Genomic DNA, 12,562 nt, shown 5'->3' on the forward strand with positions numbered 1-12,562 from the left:
ATTGCTAATGTCTTTGTGTAAATAATGTAAAGACTGTCCTGTATCTAATCTACTATGTACTTGATCCCACATGTTACTTGTGTTATCTGCAAATATCTTGGAACGTGCCCAGATACCTCTGGGTGTGGAGCGCTATATAAATAAATAAACAAACAAACAAACTGCATTCTGGGGAGTCTGCATTCTAGGGATACTGCATTCTGGAAATAGTGCATTCTGAGAATAATACACTCTGGGGATACTGCATTCTGGGAATACTACATTCTGGGAATAATACACTCTGGGGATACTGCATTCTGGGAATACTGCATTCTGGGGATACTGCACTCCCGGAATTCTACATTCTGGAGACAATACACGCTGGGGATACTACACTCTGGGGATACTGCATTCTAAGGATTCTACATTCTGGGATTCAGTATTCTAGGGATACTGCATTCCGGAGATACTGCTTTCAGGGAATAATGCATTCCGGGACTACTGCATTCTGGGGACACTTCACTCAGGGGATACTGTATTCTGGGGATACTGCATTCTGGGAATACTGTATTCTGGGGATACTGCATTCTGGGAATACTGCATTCTGGGGATACTGCATTCTGAGAATACTTTATTGCGGAAATACTGCATTCTGGGGATAATACACTCTGGGGATACTGCATTCTGGTAATACTGCATTGTGGGAATACTGCATGCTGGGGATTCTGCATTCTAAGGAAACTGCATTCTGGGGATTCGGCATTTGGCATTCCAGGGATAGTGCATTCTGGAGATACAGCATTCTGGGGAAACTGCATTCCGGGAATATTCTGGGGTTGCTGCATTCTGGGGATATTGCATTCTGTGGATAATGCATTCTAATGATACTGCATTCCAGGGATACTGCATTCCGGGGATACTGCATTTTGGGGGTACTGTATTCTGGGAATACTACACTCTGGGGATACTGCATTCTGGGGATAGTACACTTCGGGTGGGGATACTGCATTCTGGGGATTCTGCATTCTAAGGATACTGCATTCTGGGGATATTCGTGGGGTGCTGCATTCTGTGGATACTGCACTCTGGGAATACTGCATTCCAGGAATATTTCGTGGATGCTGCATTCTGGGGATACTGCAATTTGTGGATACTGCATTGTAAAGATACTTCATTCTGGGTATATTGCATTCTGGGGATACTGCAGTCTGGGGATAGTACACTCTGGGGATACTGCATTCCAGGGATGCTGCATTCCGAGAATACTGCAATTTGGGTATATTGCATTCTGGGCATACTGCATTCTGCGGATACTACACTCTGGGGATACGCCATTCTGGGTTTATTGCATTCTGGGGATACTGCATTCTGGGCATTCACACTCTGGGGATACTGCATTCTGGGGATACTGCTTTCTGGGTATATTGCATTCTGGGGATACTGCATTCTGGGTATATTCCATTCTGTGGCTACTGCAGTCTGGGGATAGTACACTCTGGGGATACTGTATTCATGGGATACTACACTCTGGGGATACTGCATTCTGGGGATACTGCATTCTGGGGATATTGCACTCAAGGGATACTGCATTCTGGGGATACTGCATTCTGGGGATACTATACTCTGGGGATACTGCATTCTGGGGATACTGTATTCCGGGGATACTACACTCTGGGGATACTGCATTCCTGGTTTATTGCATTCTGGGAATACTGCATTCTCGGCATTCACATTCTGGGGATACTGCATTCTGGGGATACTGCAATCTGGGTATATTGCACTCTGGGATACTGCATTCTGCGGATACTGCATTCTGGGGATACTATAATCTGGGGATACTGCATTCTGTGGATACTGCATTCTGTGGATACTGTATTCCGGGGATACTACATTCTGGGGATATTGCATTCTGGGGATACTGCATTCAGGGGATACTGCATTCCGGGGATACTACACTCTGGGGATACTGTATTCATGGGATACTACACTCTGGGGATACTGCATTCTGGGGATACTGCATTCTGGGGATATTACACTCTGGTGATACTGCATTCTGGGGATAGTGCATTCTGGGGATACTGCATTCTGGGAATATCCCAGGGATGCTGCATTCTGGGGATTCTGCATTCTGTGGATACTGCATTCTAAAGATACTGCATTCTGGGGACACTACATTCTGGGGATATTGCATTCTGGGTATTTTGCATTCTGGGGATACTGCATTCTATGGATACTGCACTCTGGGGATACTGCATTCTGAGGATAATACACTCTGGGGATACTGCATTCTGGGGATATGGCATTCTGAGTATATTGCATTCTGGGGATACTGCATTCTGGGGATAGTACACTCTGGGGATACTGCATTCTGGGTAAATTGCATCCCGGGGATGCTGCATTCTGGGGATACTGCATTTGGGGTATTCTGCATTCTGGGGATACTGCATTACAGGGATACAACACTCTTGGAAGACTGCATTCCGGGAATACTTCATTCTGAGAATAGTGAATTCTGGGGATAATACACTCTAGGGATACTGCATTCTGGGAATACTGCATTTCGTGAACACTGCATTCCAGGGACACTACACCCTGGGGATTCTGCATTCTGGGGATACTGCATTCCGAGGTATAAAACCTTTGTATAATCACACTTGGGTGTGAGTGCATGAATTACTGCCTGTTATTTCATGACTAGAAACCCTTGTTCTAAAAGCCATATCATATCATATAATTTGCCAGATTGCGCTACTTTATTTTTATGGTATTATTGAAAGTAGTGCTTTTCCATATTCTTTGAGTCTGTCTGGTTATTTGGGTCTGAGATCATTATTGGTCATTCCATCGAGCACAAGAGACGCTTCAAGGTGCTAGAGGACCCTCGCTTTTTTTGGTCTGATTGCTTAGAGAAAATGTAAACGCTGCCCGCAACCTACGCTTTGCGGGCAGCATTAATGATGGGTTCCCGCGGAATCCACCTGCATGCCACGATAACCCATTCCTTTTACCCCCGGCAAGCGATGGTAGAATGTGGAGTCTCGGAGTACATCCCAATGGCTAGTGGAAGAAAGAGAAACTGATCGGCATGGAATGGAAGGAGCTCTAGGTCCTGGGCAACAGTAAGGCTGGCAGATCACCTTCATGGCAAAGGCTTGTGGCAGGGAGAAGCTGGTTGTGTTAAGATGAGAGACACAGCAGGGCAGGGGGAGAGGGGCGTCATTTGCTATTTTGCACTGCTTGCAGGAGGTATGCAGAGGCCCTTCTGATGTGGTCTTATCATTTCTGCGCCTGCGAGAGGAAGCGAATTGCCAGTGCCCTGGAGAGCGGTGGGAATGAGCAGGGTAGCGCAACAGGAGGCCTGTCGGTTAGCGGAGGATAGGATGGTTTCCAGGATCCCAGGGTCATAAACAGGCCAGGGGCCAGATTATAGAAACTTTGCCCCGGTGCACGTGCAAAGTTTACGGTATTGGCACTAGGGCAAAGTTTGCCCTATTTAAAAAAATGATAGCACACATTAGAAAACAATTGCACCACAACAAGTGCAGTTTGGCATGTTATAAGCACCAGGGCAAAAATTGCACTACTGTAAAAAAAGAAAGATTTTTTATGCATTTATTGCATCAGGGCAAAGTTTTCCCTAGTGCTATTCCATTCTGTTTAAGCACTACAGCAAAGTTGGCCTTCGTGCTTATAATATGCCAAACTGCACTCGTCATGCTGCAATGGTTTTCTAATGCGTCCTCGTGTTTTTAAAAATAGGACAAACTTTGCCCTAGTGCTAATACTGCGGAGATTTGCCCTTGCACCTGTGCAAAGTTGTGCTGTCTCTCCCGTCAACAGTGAGGGATCATGGGAGTCGTAGTCCAAAACATCTGGAGAGCCACAGGTTGCAGACCTCTGCTAAAGTCCTATCTGTGCCACCTTCCAGGGTTTGTCCATAGAGCGCATCAGGAACCAGGGTAGGTTGTAAAATTGTTTCATGACATGCCTCTAGGTGCAGAATGGGTATCGAACCCATGCTCCTCGGAGCTGCCTTGTTTCCCAGACCAGCCCGTTGCCCTGGAGGTATCAGAGGGGCTCGTAGTCATGGAGTTACGCGTTGAGATTATAAGTAACGAAAACTGAACCTGTGATAGGAACAGATGGAAGGACGTAGGGAAGAGGGGGGTCTCCCCAGCAGAAAGGTGATAGTCCCCTCCCCTGGGCGTCCCTTTAGGTAGCCACTATCTTGCCAGTAGGTGAAAGCAGGGGCACTCTTCTGGGTGCGCGGGAGGGGCTTTACCTCGGAATACATCTCACGTAGTCAAGTTGTGTGGTTACGCTATGTTGTGTGGTTGTGCACTGGGCCTGGGGCGTGGGGGGAGACAGTCTGGCCGTGGGGACCCCACCACCACAATAGAACCTGTGAATTGCAGAAACACTGATGTCTACCGCAGGTGCACAACACACTGTGCTGGCCCGCTGGGATGCAGGTTACACTGAACGCTTTGAGACAGGGGCATTAGGCTCCAGTGCTGCCTTCCTGGCTCTGGCACCTGTACCCCACAGATGTTTGCAGAGGGTGCATTATCCCCCTGAGCTATTTAACTGGGTTTGGATGCCGTGGTGTTCAGGCTGGACACACATCATGTCTTTAGCAGGTCTACTCAGATATATTTCCGCTGTGGCAAGCGCCATAGATGCCCATTACGGGCACAGCCGCGTCCTAGTGCCACCAAGGCAAGGCGGAGGCGGAGGCGTCGGGGCACCTGACCCTTCACAGCTTTTTCATGAATTCGGGTGAATTAAGTGCGAGGCACGAGGGGGAAAGGGGTGAGCTACGATGTTGTTGCACATATCTCGGCAGCAGGTGGCTGAACCCCCTGGGCTGTCTCAGTGAGGATGGAATCTCTGACCTGTAGGCTTCCCGATGCACATTTTGCCTAGTGTTGTGCCACATGTGACCTACTAGTTGCCTGCAGATCTCTGCAGCACGTGCATTAACCCGCTGGCCCATTTCAAGGAGTATTAAGCTTGTGATCCCCAACCAATGCGTAGTTGAGGCCCATGACACCCCCTCCCCACACACACACACACACACTCACACCCCCACCCAGCACCAGCAGCTAATGGCAAAGGCTGAGCAGAGCAGGTCGCGCGCAGAGGCGCGGCCACGAGCACACATGTCACCTTAATGAGACAGAACTGCAGACTCCATGCAGAGCAAAGGAAAAAGCGGCGAGTGGAAAAGCTTACAGGCCCAGCAGGGTGGACGTCAGCGGCTGCATCCTGCGCACCGGTCCCGGATCCGCGCCAGCAGCCAGCTCCGTGCCCAGCGAAAGGTCAGGCACCCCAGCCGCTCCCTCCCCGAAGGGCCGCCTCCTCAGCCTAGAGGGGGAGGCGAGCAGAGGGCGCCCATGCTTGCCAAGAGGAAGGGTGGCAGAGGCGGAAGACGGCAGGGGTAGAGCTGGAGACCATGTATGATCTGCGGGCGAATAGCGGCGGGCAAGAAGTGGGCAGACTGGACGGGCCGGGCTTCCTTATCTGGCCTCAAATGCGATGTGGCCAATGGAGGCCAGGGTAAAGCTGGAGACCATAGGCAGGAGGCCAGGGTAAAGCTGGAGCCCAGGAATGTGTATGGGTAAAGAGGCAGCAAATAAACAGAAGGCAGGAGTCTAGCCGAGGAACCTACATGGCACCCGAGTAAGTGAGCAATTCATAGGCAGGTGGCAGGCAAGGGTAGAGCTGGAGACCATAGGCAGGTGGCAAGGCTAGAGCTGGAGATCATAGGCAGGTGGCAAGGGTAGAGCTGGGGACCATAGGCAGGTGGCAAGACTAGAGCTGGAGACCATAGGCAGGTGGCAAGGGTAGAGCTGGGGACCATAGGCAGGTGGCAAGGGTAGAGCTGAAGACCATAGGCAGGTGGCAAGGGTAGAGCTGGGGACCATAGGCAGGTGGCAAGGGTAGAGCTGGGGACCATAGGCAGGTGGCAAGGGTAGAGCTGAAGACCATAGGCAGGTGGCAAGGGTAGAGCTGGGGACCATAGGCAGGTGGCAAGACTAGAGCTGGAGACCATAGGCAGGTGGCAAGGGTGGAGCTGGGGACCATAGGCAGGTGGCAAGGGTAGAGCTGAAGACCATAGGCAGGTGGCAAGGGTAGAGCTGGGGACCATAGGCAGGTGGCAAGACTAGAGCTGGAGACCATAGGCAGGTGGCAAGGGTGGAGCTGGGGACCATAGGCAGGTGGCAAGGGTAGAGCTGAAGACCATAGGCAGGTGGCAAGGGTAGAGCTGGGGACCATAGGCAGGTGGCAAGGGTAGAGCTGGGGACCTTTCAGGGACTTTATGTCAATGGCTGAGAGATGAGCAGAGGTCAAAGGTAAAGCTGGGGACCATGTGATGCTCATGTGTAAATGGCAGGCAACAAGTGTGCAGAAGACAAGGGCACAGCAGGGACCATATAGGATCTGCATGAGATGTGGGTGTGGCCAGGGTAAAGCCGGGGACCATGTAGGGTGCGGGCAGGAAAGCGAGGGAGGCTACAGAGGGTGTGGGGAGTGTAAGGGCTCTTCTGTCCTCTCTCTGGGGAGGCAGTCTGTTCTTAGTCTGTGAGCAGTGAGTGGGCACACATCTTATCCCTTTATAAGACAGGTGAGCGAAGGCAGCCTGTCCCTATATCAACCAGGTGAGGGAATGCAGCCTGTCCCTATATCAACCGGGTGAGGGAATGCAGCCTGTCCCTATATCAACCAGGTGAGGGAATGCAGCCTGTCCCTATATCAACCAGGTGAGGGAATGCAGCCTGTCCCTATATCAACCCGGTGAGCGAATGCAGCCTGTCCCTATATCAACCAGGTGAGGGTATGCAGCCTGTCCCTATATCAACCAGGCGAGGGAATGCAGCCTGTCCCTATATCATCCGGGTGAGGGAAGGCAGCCTGTCCCTATATCAACCAGGTGAGGGAATGCAACCTGTCCTTATATCAACAGGGTGAGGGAATGCAGCCTGTCCCTATATCAACCAGGTGAGGGAATGCAGCCTGTCCCTATATCAACCAGGTGAGGGAATGCAGCCTGTCCCTATATGAACCAGGTGAGGGGATGCAGCCTGTCCCTATATCAACCAGGTGAGGGAATGCAGCCTGTCCCTATATCAACCAGGCGAGGGAATGCAGCCTGTCCCTATATCATCTGGGTGAGGGAAGGCAGCCTGTCCCTATATAAACCAGGTGAGGAAATGCAGCTTGTCCCTATATCAACCAGGTGAGGAAAGGCAGCCTGTCCCTATATCAACCGGGTGAGGGAATGCAGCCTGTCCCTATATCAACAGAGTTAGTGGAGGCAGCCTGTCCCTATATCAACCAGGTGAGGGAATGCAGCCTGTCCCTATATCAACAGGGCGAGGGAATGCAGCCTGTCCCTATATCAACCAGGTGAGGGAATGCAGCCTGTCCCTATATCAACCAGGTGAGGGAATGCAGCCTGTCCCTATATCAACCAGGCAAGGGAATGCAGCCTGTCCCTATATCAACCGGGTGAGGGAAGGCAGCCTGTCCCTATATCAACTGGGTGAGGGAATGCAGCCTGTCCCTATATCAAGAAGGCGAGGGAATGCAGCCTGTCCCTATATCAACAGAGTTAGTGGAGGCAGCCTGTCCCTATATCAACCGGGTGAGGGAATGCAGCCTGTCCCTATATCAACCAGGTGAGGGAATGCAGCCTGTCCCTATATCAAACAGGTGAGGGAATGTAGCCTGTCCCTATATCAACCAGGCGAGGGAATGCAGCCTGTCCCTATATCAACCCGGTGAGGGGATACAGCCTGTCCCTATATCAACCGGGTGAGGGAAGGTAGCCTGTCCCTATATCAGCCAGTTGAGTGAAGGCAGCCTTTCCTTATATCATACAGGGTGAGAGAAGGCAGCCTGTCCCTATATCAACAGCGTTAGTGGAGGCAGCCTGTCCCTATATCAACCAGGTGAGGGAAGGCAACCTGTCCCTATATCAACAGAGTTAGTGGAGGCAGCCTGTCCCTATATCAACCAGGCGAGGGAATGCAGCCTGTCCCTATATCAAATAGGCGAGTGAAGGCAGTCTGTCCTTATATCATACAAGTGAGGGAATGCATCCTGTCCCCATATCATACAGGTGAGGGAGGAGAGTCTGTCTTTATATCATACAAATGGGAGAAGGCAGCCCGTCCCTATATCAGACAGGTGGGGGAAGCGAGGTTGTCCCAGTATACTGGTGTCTAGGCAACAAGGCATCTGGAATGAGTGTGCCCTCGAAGGCAGGGTGGGGCAGCGAGTACCTGAGGTACCTGTCAGGGAGGCAGGGTGGAGTAGTGAGTACTTGAGGTACCTATCAGTAAAGAAGGGTGGAGGAGTGAGTACTTGAGGTACCTATCAGTGAGGCAGGGTGGGGCAGTCAGCACTTGGGGTACCTATCAGTAAGCTCGGGTGGAGTAGTTAGTACTTGATGTACCTATCAGTAAACCAGTGTGGAGTAGTGAGTACTCGAGGTACCCATCAGTAAAGCTGGGTGGAGGAGTGAGTACTTGAGGTACCTATCAGTAATCCAGGGTGGAGTAGTGAGTATTTCAGGTCCCTATCAGTAAAGCAGGGTGGAGGAGTGAGTACTTGAGGTACCAATCAGTAAACCCGGGTGGAGTAGTTAGTACTTGAGGCACCTATCAGTAAAGCAGGGTGGAGGAGTGAGTACTTGAGGTACCTATCAGTAAGCCAGGGTGGAGTAGTGAGTACTGAGGCACCTATCAGTGAGGCAGGGTGGGGCAGTCAGCACTTGGGGTACCTATCAGTAAGCTTGGGTGGAGTAGTTAGTACTTGATGTACCTATCAGTAATCCAGGGTGGAGTAGTGAGTACTCGAGGTACCCATCAGTAAAGCAGGGTGGAGGAGTGAGTACTTGAGATACCTATCAGTAAGCCCGGTGGAGTAGTTAGTACTTGAGGTACCTAACAGTAGGGCAGGGTGGGGGAGCGAGTATTTGAGGTACCTATCAGTGAGCCAGGGGTGGATTCGTGAGCACTTGGGATACCTATCAGTAAGCCAGGATGGTGTAGTGAGTACTTGAGGGACCTATCAGTGAGGCGGGGTGGGGTAGTGAGTACTTGAGGTACCTATCAGTAAAGCAGGGTGGAAGACTGAGTACTTGAGGTACCTATCAGTAAGCCCAGGTGGAGTAGTTAGTACTTGAGGTACCTAACAGTAGGGCAGGGTGGGGGAGCGAGTACTTGAGGTACCGATCAGTGAGCCAAGGGTGGATTCGTGAGTACTTGGGGTACCTATCAGTAAGCCCGGGTGGAGTAGTTAGTACTTGATGTACCTATCGGTGATCCAGGGTGGAGTAGTGAGTACTTGAGGTACCTAGCAGTAGGGTAGGGTGGGGGAGCGTGTACTTGATGTACCTATCAGTGAGGCAGGGTGGGGTAGTGAGTACTCGAGGTACCTAACAGTAGGGCAGGGTGGAGGACTGAGTACTTGAGGTACCCATCAGTGAGGCAGGGTGGGGTAATGAGTACTTGAGGTACCTATCAGTAAAGCAGGGTGGGGGAGTGAGTACTTGAGGTACCTATCAGTAAAGTAGGGTGGGGGAGTGAGTACCTGAGGTACCTATAAGTAAAGCAGGGTGGAGGAGTGAGTACTTGAGGTACCTATCAGTAAAGCAGGGTGGAAGAGTGAGTACTTGAGGTAAAGCAGGGTGGAGGAGTGAGTACTTGAGGTACCTATCAGTGAGGCAGGGTGGAGGAGTGAGTACTTGAGGTACCAATCAGTAAAGCAGGCTGGAGTAGTGAGTACTTGAGGTACCTATCAGTGAGGCAGGGTGGAGGAGTGGGTCATCATTCAGGTAAGGAGGGTGAGTCATAGGAGTGAGTACTTAGCAGCCAGCCAGCCCCCTGTGTGCACTGCCGCCTCCTCTCTCCGGCAGCCGGAAGTCCCAAACCTTCGGTGAGTTCAGATCCAGGCAGCAGGCGCTGTTGAGGACGTTCTGGGGCTCCAAGTAAAGGGGGTCTTAGTGCCCTCAGCCCCCCACCCCACCCTCGGCTGGCAGTGCAACGCGGGCCCCTTCACATGGAGGCAACGCTGAGCCGCATCTCACGTGCTCCCGAGAAGGCTGGGCACCGTGGGCTTTCCTGTCTCTTATGCCCTCTTCCCAGTGTGGGCACAGGAGGCTCTCCTGGCAGAGTGGGCACAGGTCTCCCTCCAGCTGTATAGGCCCAAGTGCTTCTTCTGGCAGCGCAGGTACCCGTGATTCTCTCTGGCAGTGTGGCCAGTGCGGCTCTGCTCCAGTGGCAGTGCCAGGAGGTCCCCAGGCAGTGTGGGCAGTGCGGCTCTCGTCCAGTGGCAGTGGCAGGAGGTCCCCAGGCAGTGTGGGCAGTGCGGCTCTCCTCCAGTGGCAGTGCCAGGAGGTCCCCAGGCAGTTTTCCTACCGGTGCCCACCCCTCCTGCAGTGCTGGCACTGGGGCTCCGTGCAGTCGGTGTGCCAGAAGCACTCCTGGCAGCGTGGGTAGAAGTGTGTCCCTTGGCACTTTGGGTTCCGGTGGCTCTCCGGCAGTGCGGGCAGCAGTAGCACCCAGGCAGTGCGGGAACCAGTGTCTCCCCTGGCAGTGCCAGTGCTGGCACCCGGGCTCTCCTGCAGCACCTCTGGCAGTGCGGCAGTTATCCTCTCCCCTGGCAGCGCTGGCACCGGAGTCTCCCCTGCAGCGATGGTGCCAGGCTCTGGCAGGGCAGCGCAGCAGGCGTCTCTTCTTAAGGGGCAGCCTCTGCCCGGGGAAGCCTCGCCGCCGCTCTGCTGGGGGAGGGCTTGCGGTTGCCATGCCATGCCCTAGAGGTCCCACCCATGACCCGGCTCCGCTTCCCCGGGTCACCCCAGACACCTGAGAAAAGCGGTGATCCCCCGTGGATGGGCGGGGCGGCCTTCCCCACTCTGGCTCTGCCTAGGGGTGGGCAGGGGGGGGCAGGTGCACGGCCCCAGGTGAGTGAGTGTGTGTGAGAGACGCTTGACTCACTGCCAGGGCACTTCTGAAGTCTGGGACAGACTTGGGACAGACGTTCATTTCGGGTGCGAGAAGATAAAAGACCGAAGGAGGAAGAGTGATGTGATGGGCGGGAGGAGGGAGGGGGGCGCCACCGGGGAATTGAGAAAAGGCGGGGGTTCCGAACATTTGTGGAGAGGGAAATATAGAGGAAATGAAGTAGCAAGGAAGAAGTAAACGCAAGTCAACAGCATGAAAGAACAGGGAAGAAAAGAAAGAAAGAAAGAAAGAAAGAAAAAGAAAAAAGAAAGAAAGGAAGAAAGAAAGAAAGAAAGAAAGAAAGAAAGAAAGAAAGAAAGAAAGAAAGAAAGAAAGAAAGAAAGAAAGAAAGAAAGGCGTAAACACGAAGTGTAAAGGGGAAAGGGAATGAAAGATGAAAAAGTAAAAGCAATAGAATGGAAGTGAAATAGGGAGTACAACAACTTGAAAGAAAAAGAAATGAAGTAAAACGTAAAAAAGTAAAACGGACTTAAAAAAGAGTAATTCTGTGGGGAAAAGGCAAACTGGATAAAGAACACGCTAAAGGCGCTATATTCACACGAGGGAAAGCGCCGAGAAAAAGGCAGTGGAAACAGAGTAAGAAGAAGACCAGAAGGCGTCATGAAAGGGGAATAGAGAGTACATCAAATGCAGGGGAGACCCCAGCAGGAAGGGAAGGAGAAGAGACAGAGGAGGATTCGGGGTGCATTGTAAAAGGGTGAAACGGTGTGTCCGGAGAGTGTCTGTGTGGAAGGGGCTAGAGAGAGGGGTGGGCGGGGGGTGCAGATAGACATGCTCGAGTGGGAGGGCACAACACTTTTCAAGGCGTTCAAAGAGCACCCTAAAGGCGCCAGCCTTCCCCGCCAGCACTGATCTGCGCCGCTCATTGTTTGAGTAAAGGCTCTTTAAAGCAGCGTCTTAGAAGCTTGAATATCCACCCTCCAGGCAGAGGAACAGTGAGTCCCATCTCAGAGTCGAAAAAACTAGTCTAAGGAGCGAGTGTGTGTGTGTGTGTGTATTTTGTCACGATTTCTTGGGCAGTCACTCTCAACTCAGGGAGTTCCTTTCCCACCTAAGCGAGGGGGAGCGGACCAAAACCACCCAGCAAACACCCTCTGTACCACCAATGAGCTAGGAACCAGGCCAGTGTATAGCAAGAATATATATTTATTTAAGGTTTGACAACCATAACATCAGTCACCAATCCAGTGGCACTGCACAATATCACAATTTCAAACTACTTGCACCAATTGACTGACATATTTCGAATGGACTTTCAGATACTACAACACACAGGTAACATTTAGAGATAGGCAGTCATCACTTTACATCAGATTTCTTGGAATTGCACCCACAGAACAATACAACTCACCCAGGGATTGCTTAGTCTGTTATCAAGGTCTTCCTCCCAGCAATCCCCACCGCAAGGCATCAATTAAATAGGTCCCCTGTGGAGTATCTGTGCTCTTGGAAGGTGCTTTTGTGAAAACGAACGTTTTTGTTTGAACTAATTGCTACAGTTGCAAAGCCAGCAGCATTGCGAGCAGGAGCTCTTGCCGCTCTCTGCTTCC

General features: G+C 51.7%; 1 protein-coding gene across 1 annotated transcript in view; it reads right to left on the bottom strand.

The window, feature by feature from the left end:
• LOC138516998 (fibroblast growth factor 18-like) overlaps positions 1 to 10,682 on the bottom strand; it is a 351,444-nt gene extending 340,762 nt beyond the window's left edge. Inside the window, exon 1 of the mRNA XM_069632498.1 lies at positions 5,215 to 10,682. Within this exon, the coding sequence (XP_069488599.1) occupies positions 5,215 to 5,246 (32 nt within the window). The 5' untranslated portion in view covers positions 5,247 to 10,682. The remainder of the gene's footprint in view (positions 1 to 5,214) is intronic.
• Between the last annotated feature and the right edge of the window lie 1,880 nt (positions 10,683 to 12,562).

Source organism: Ambystoma mexicanum, chromosome 6q (genome assembly GCF_040938575.1).
Source record: "Ambystoma mexicanum isolate Mex_15411 chromosome 6q, UKY_AmexF1_1, whole genome shotgun sequence".
Lineage (NCBI taxonomy): Eukaryota > Metazoa > Chordata > Amphibia > Caudata > Ambystomatidae > Ambystoma > Ambystoma mexicanum.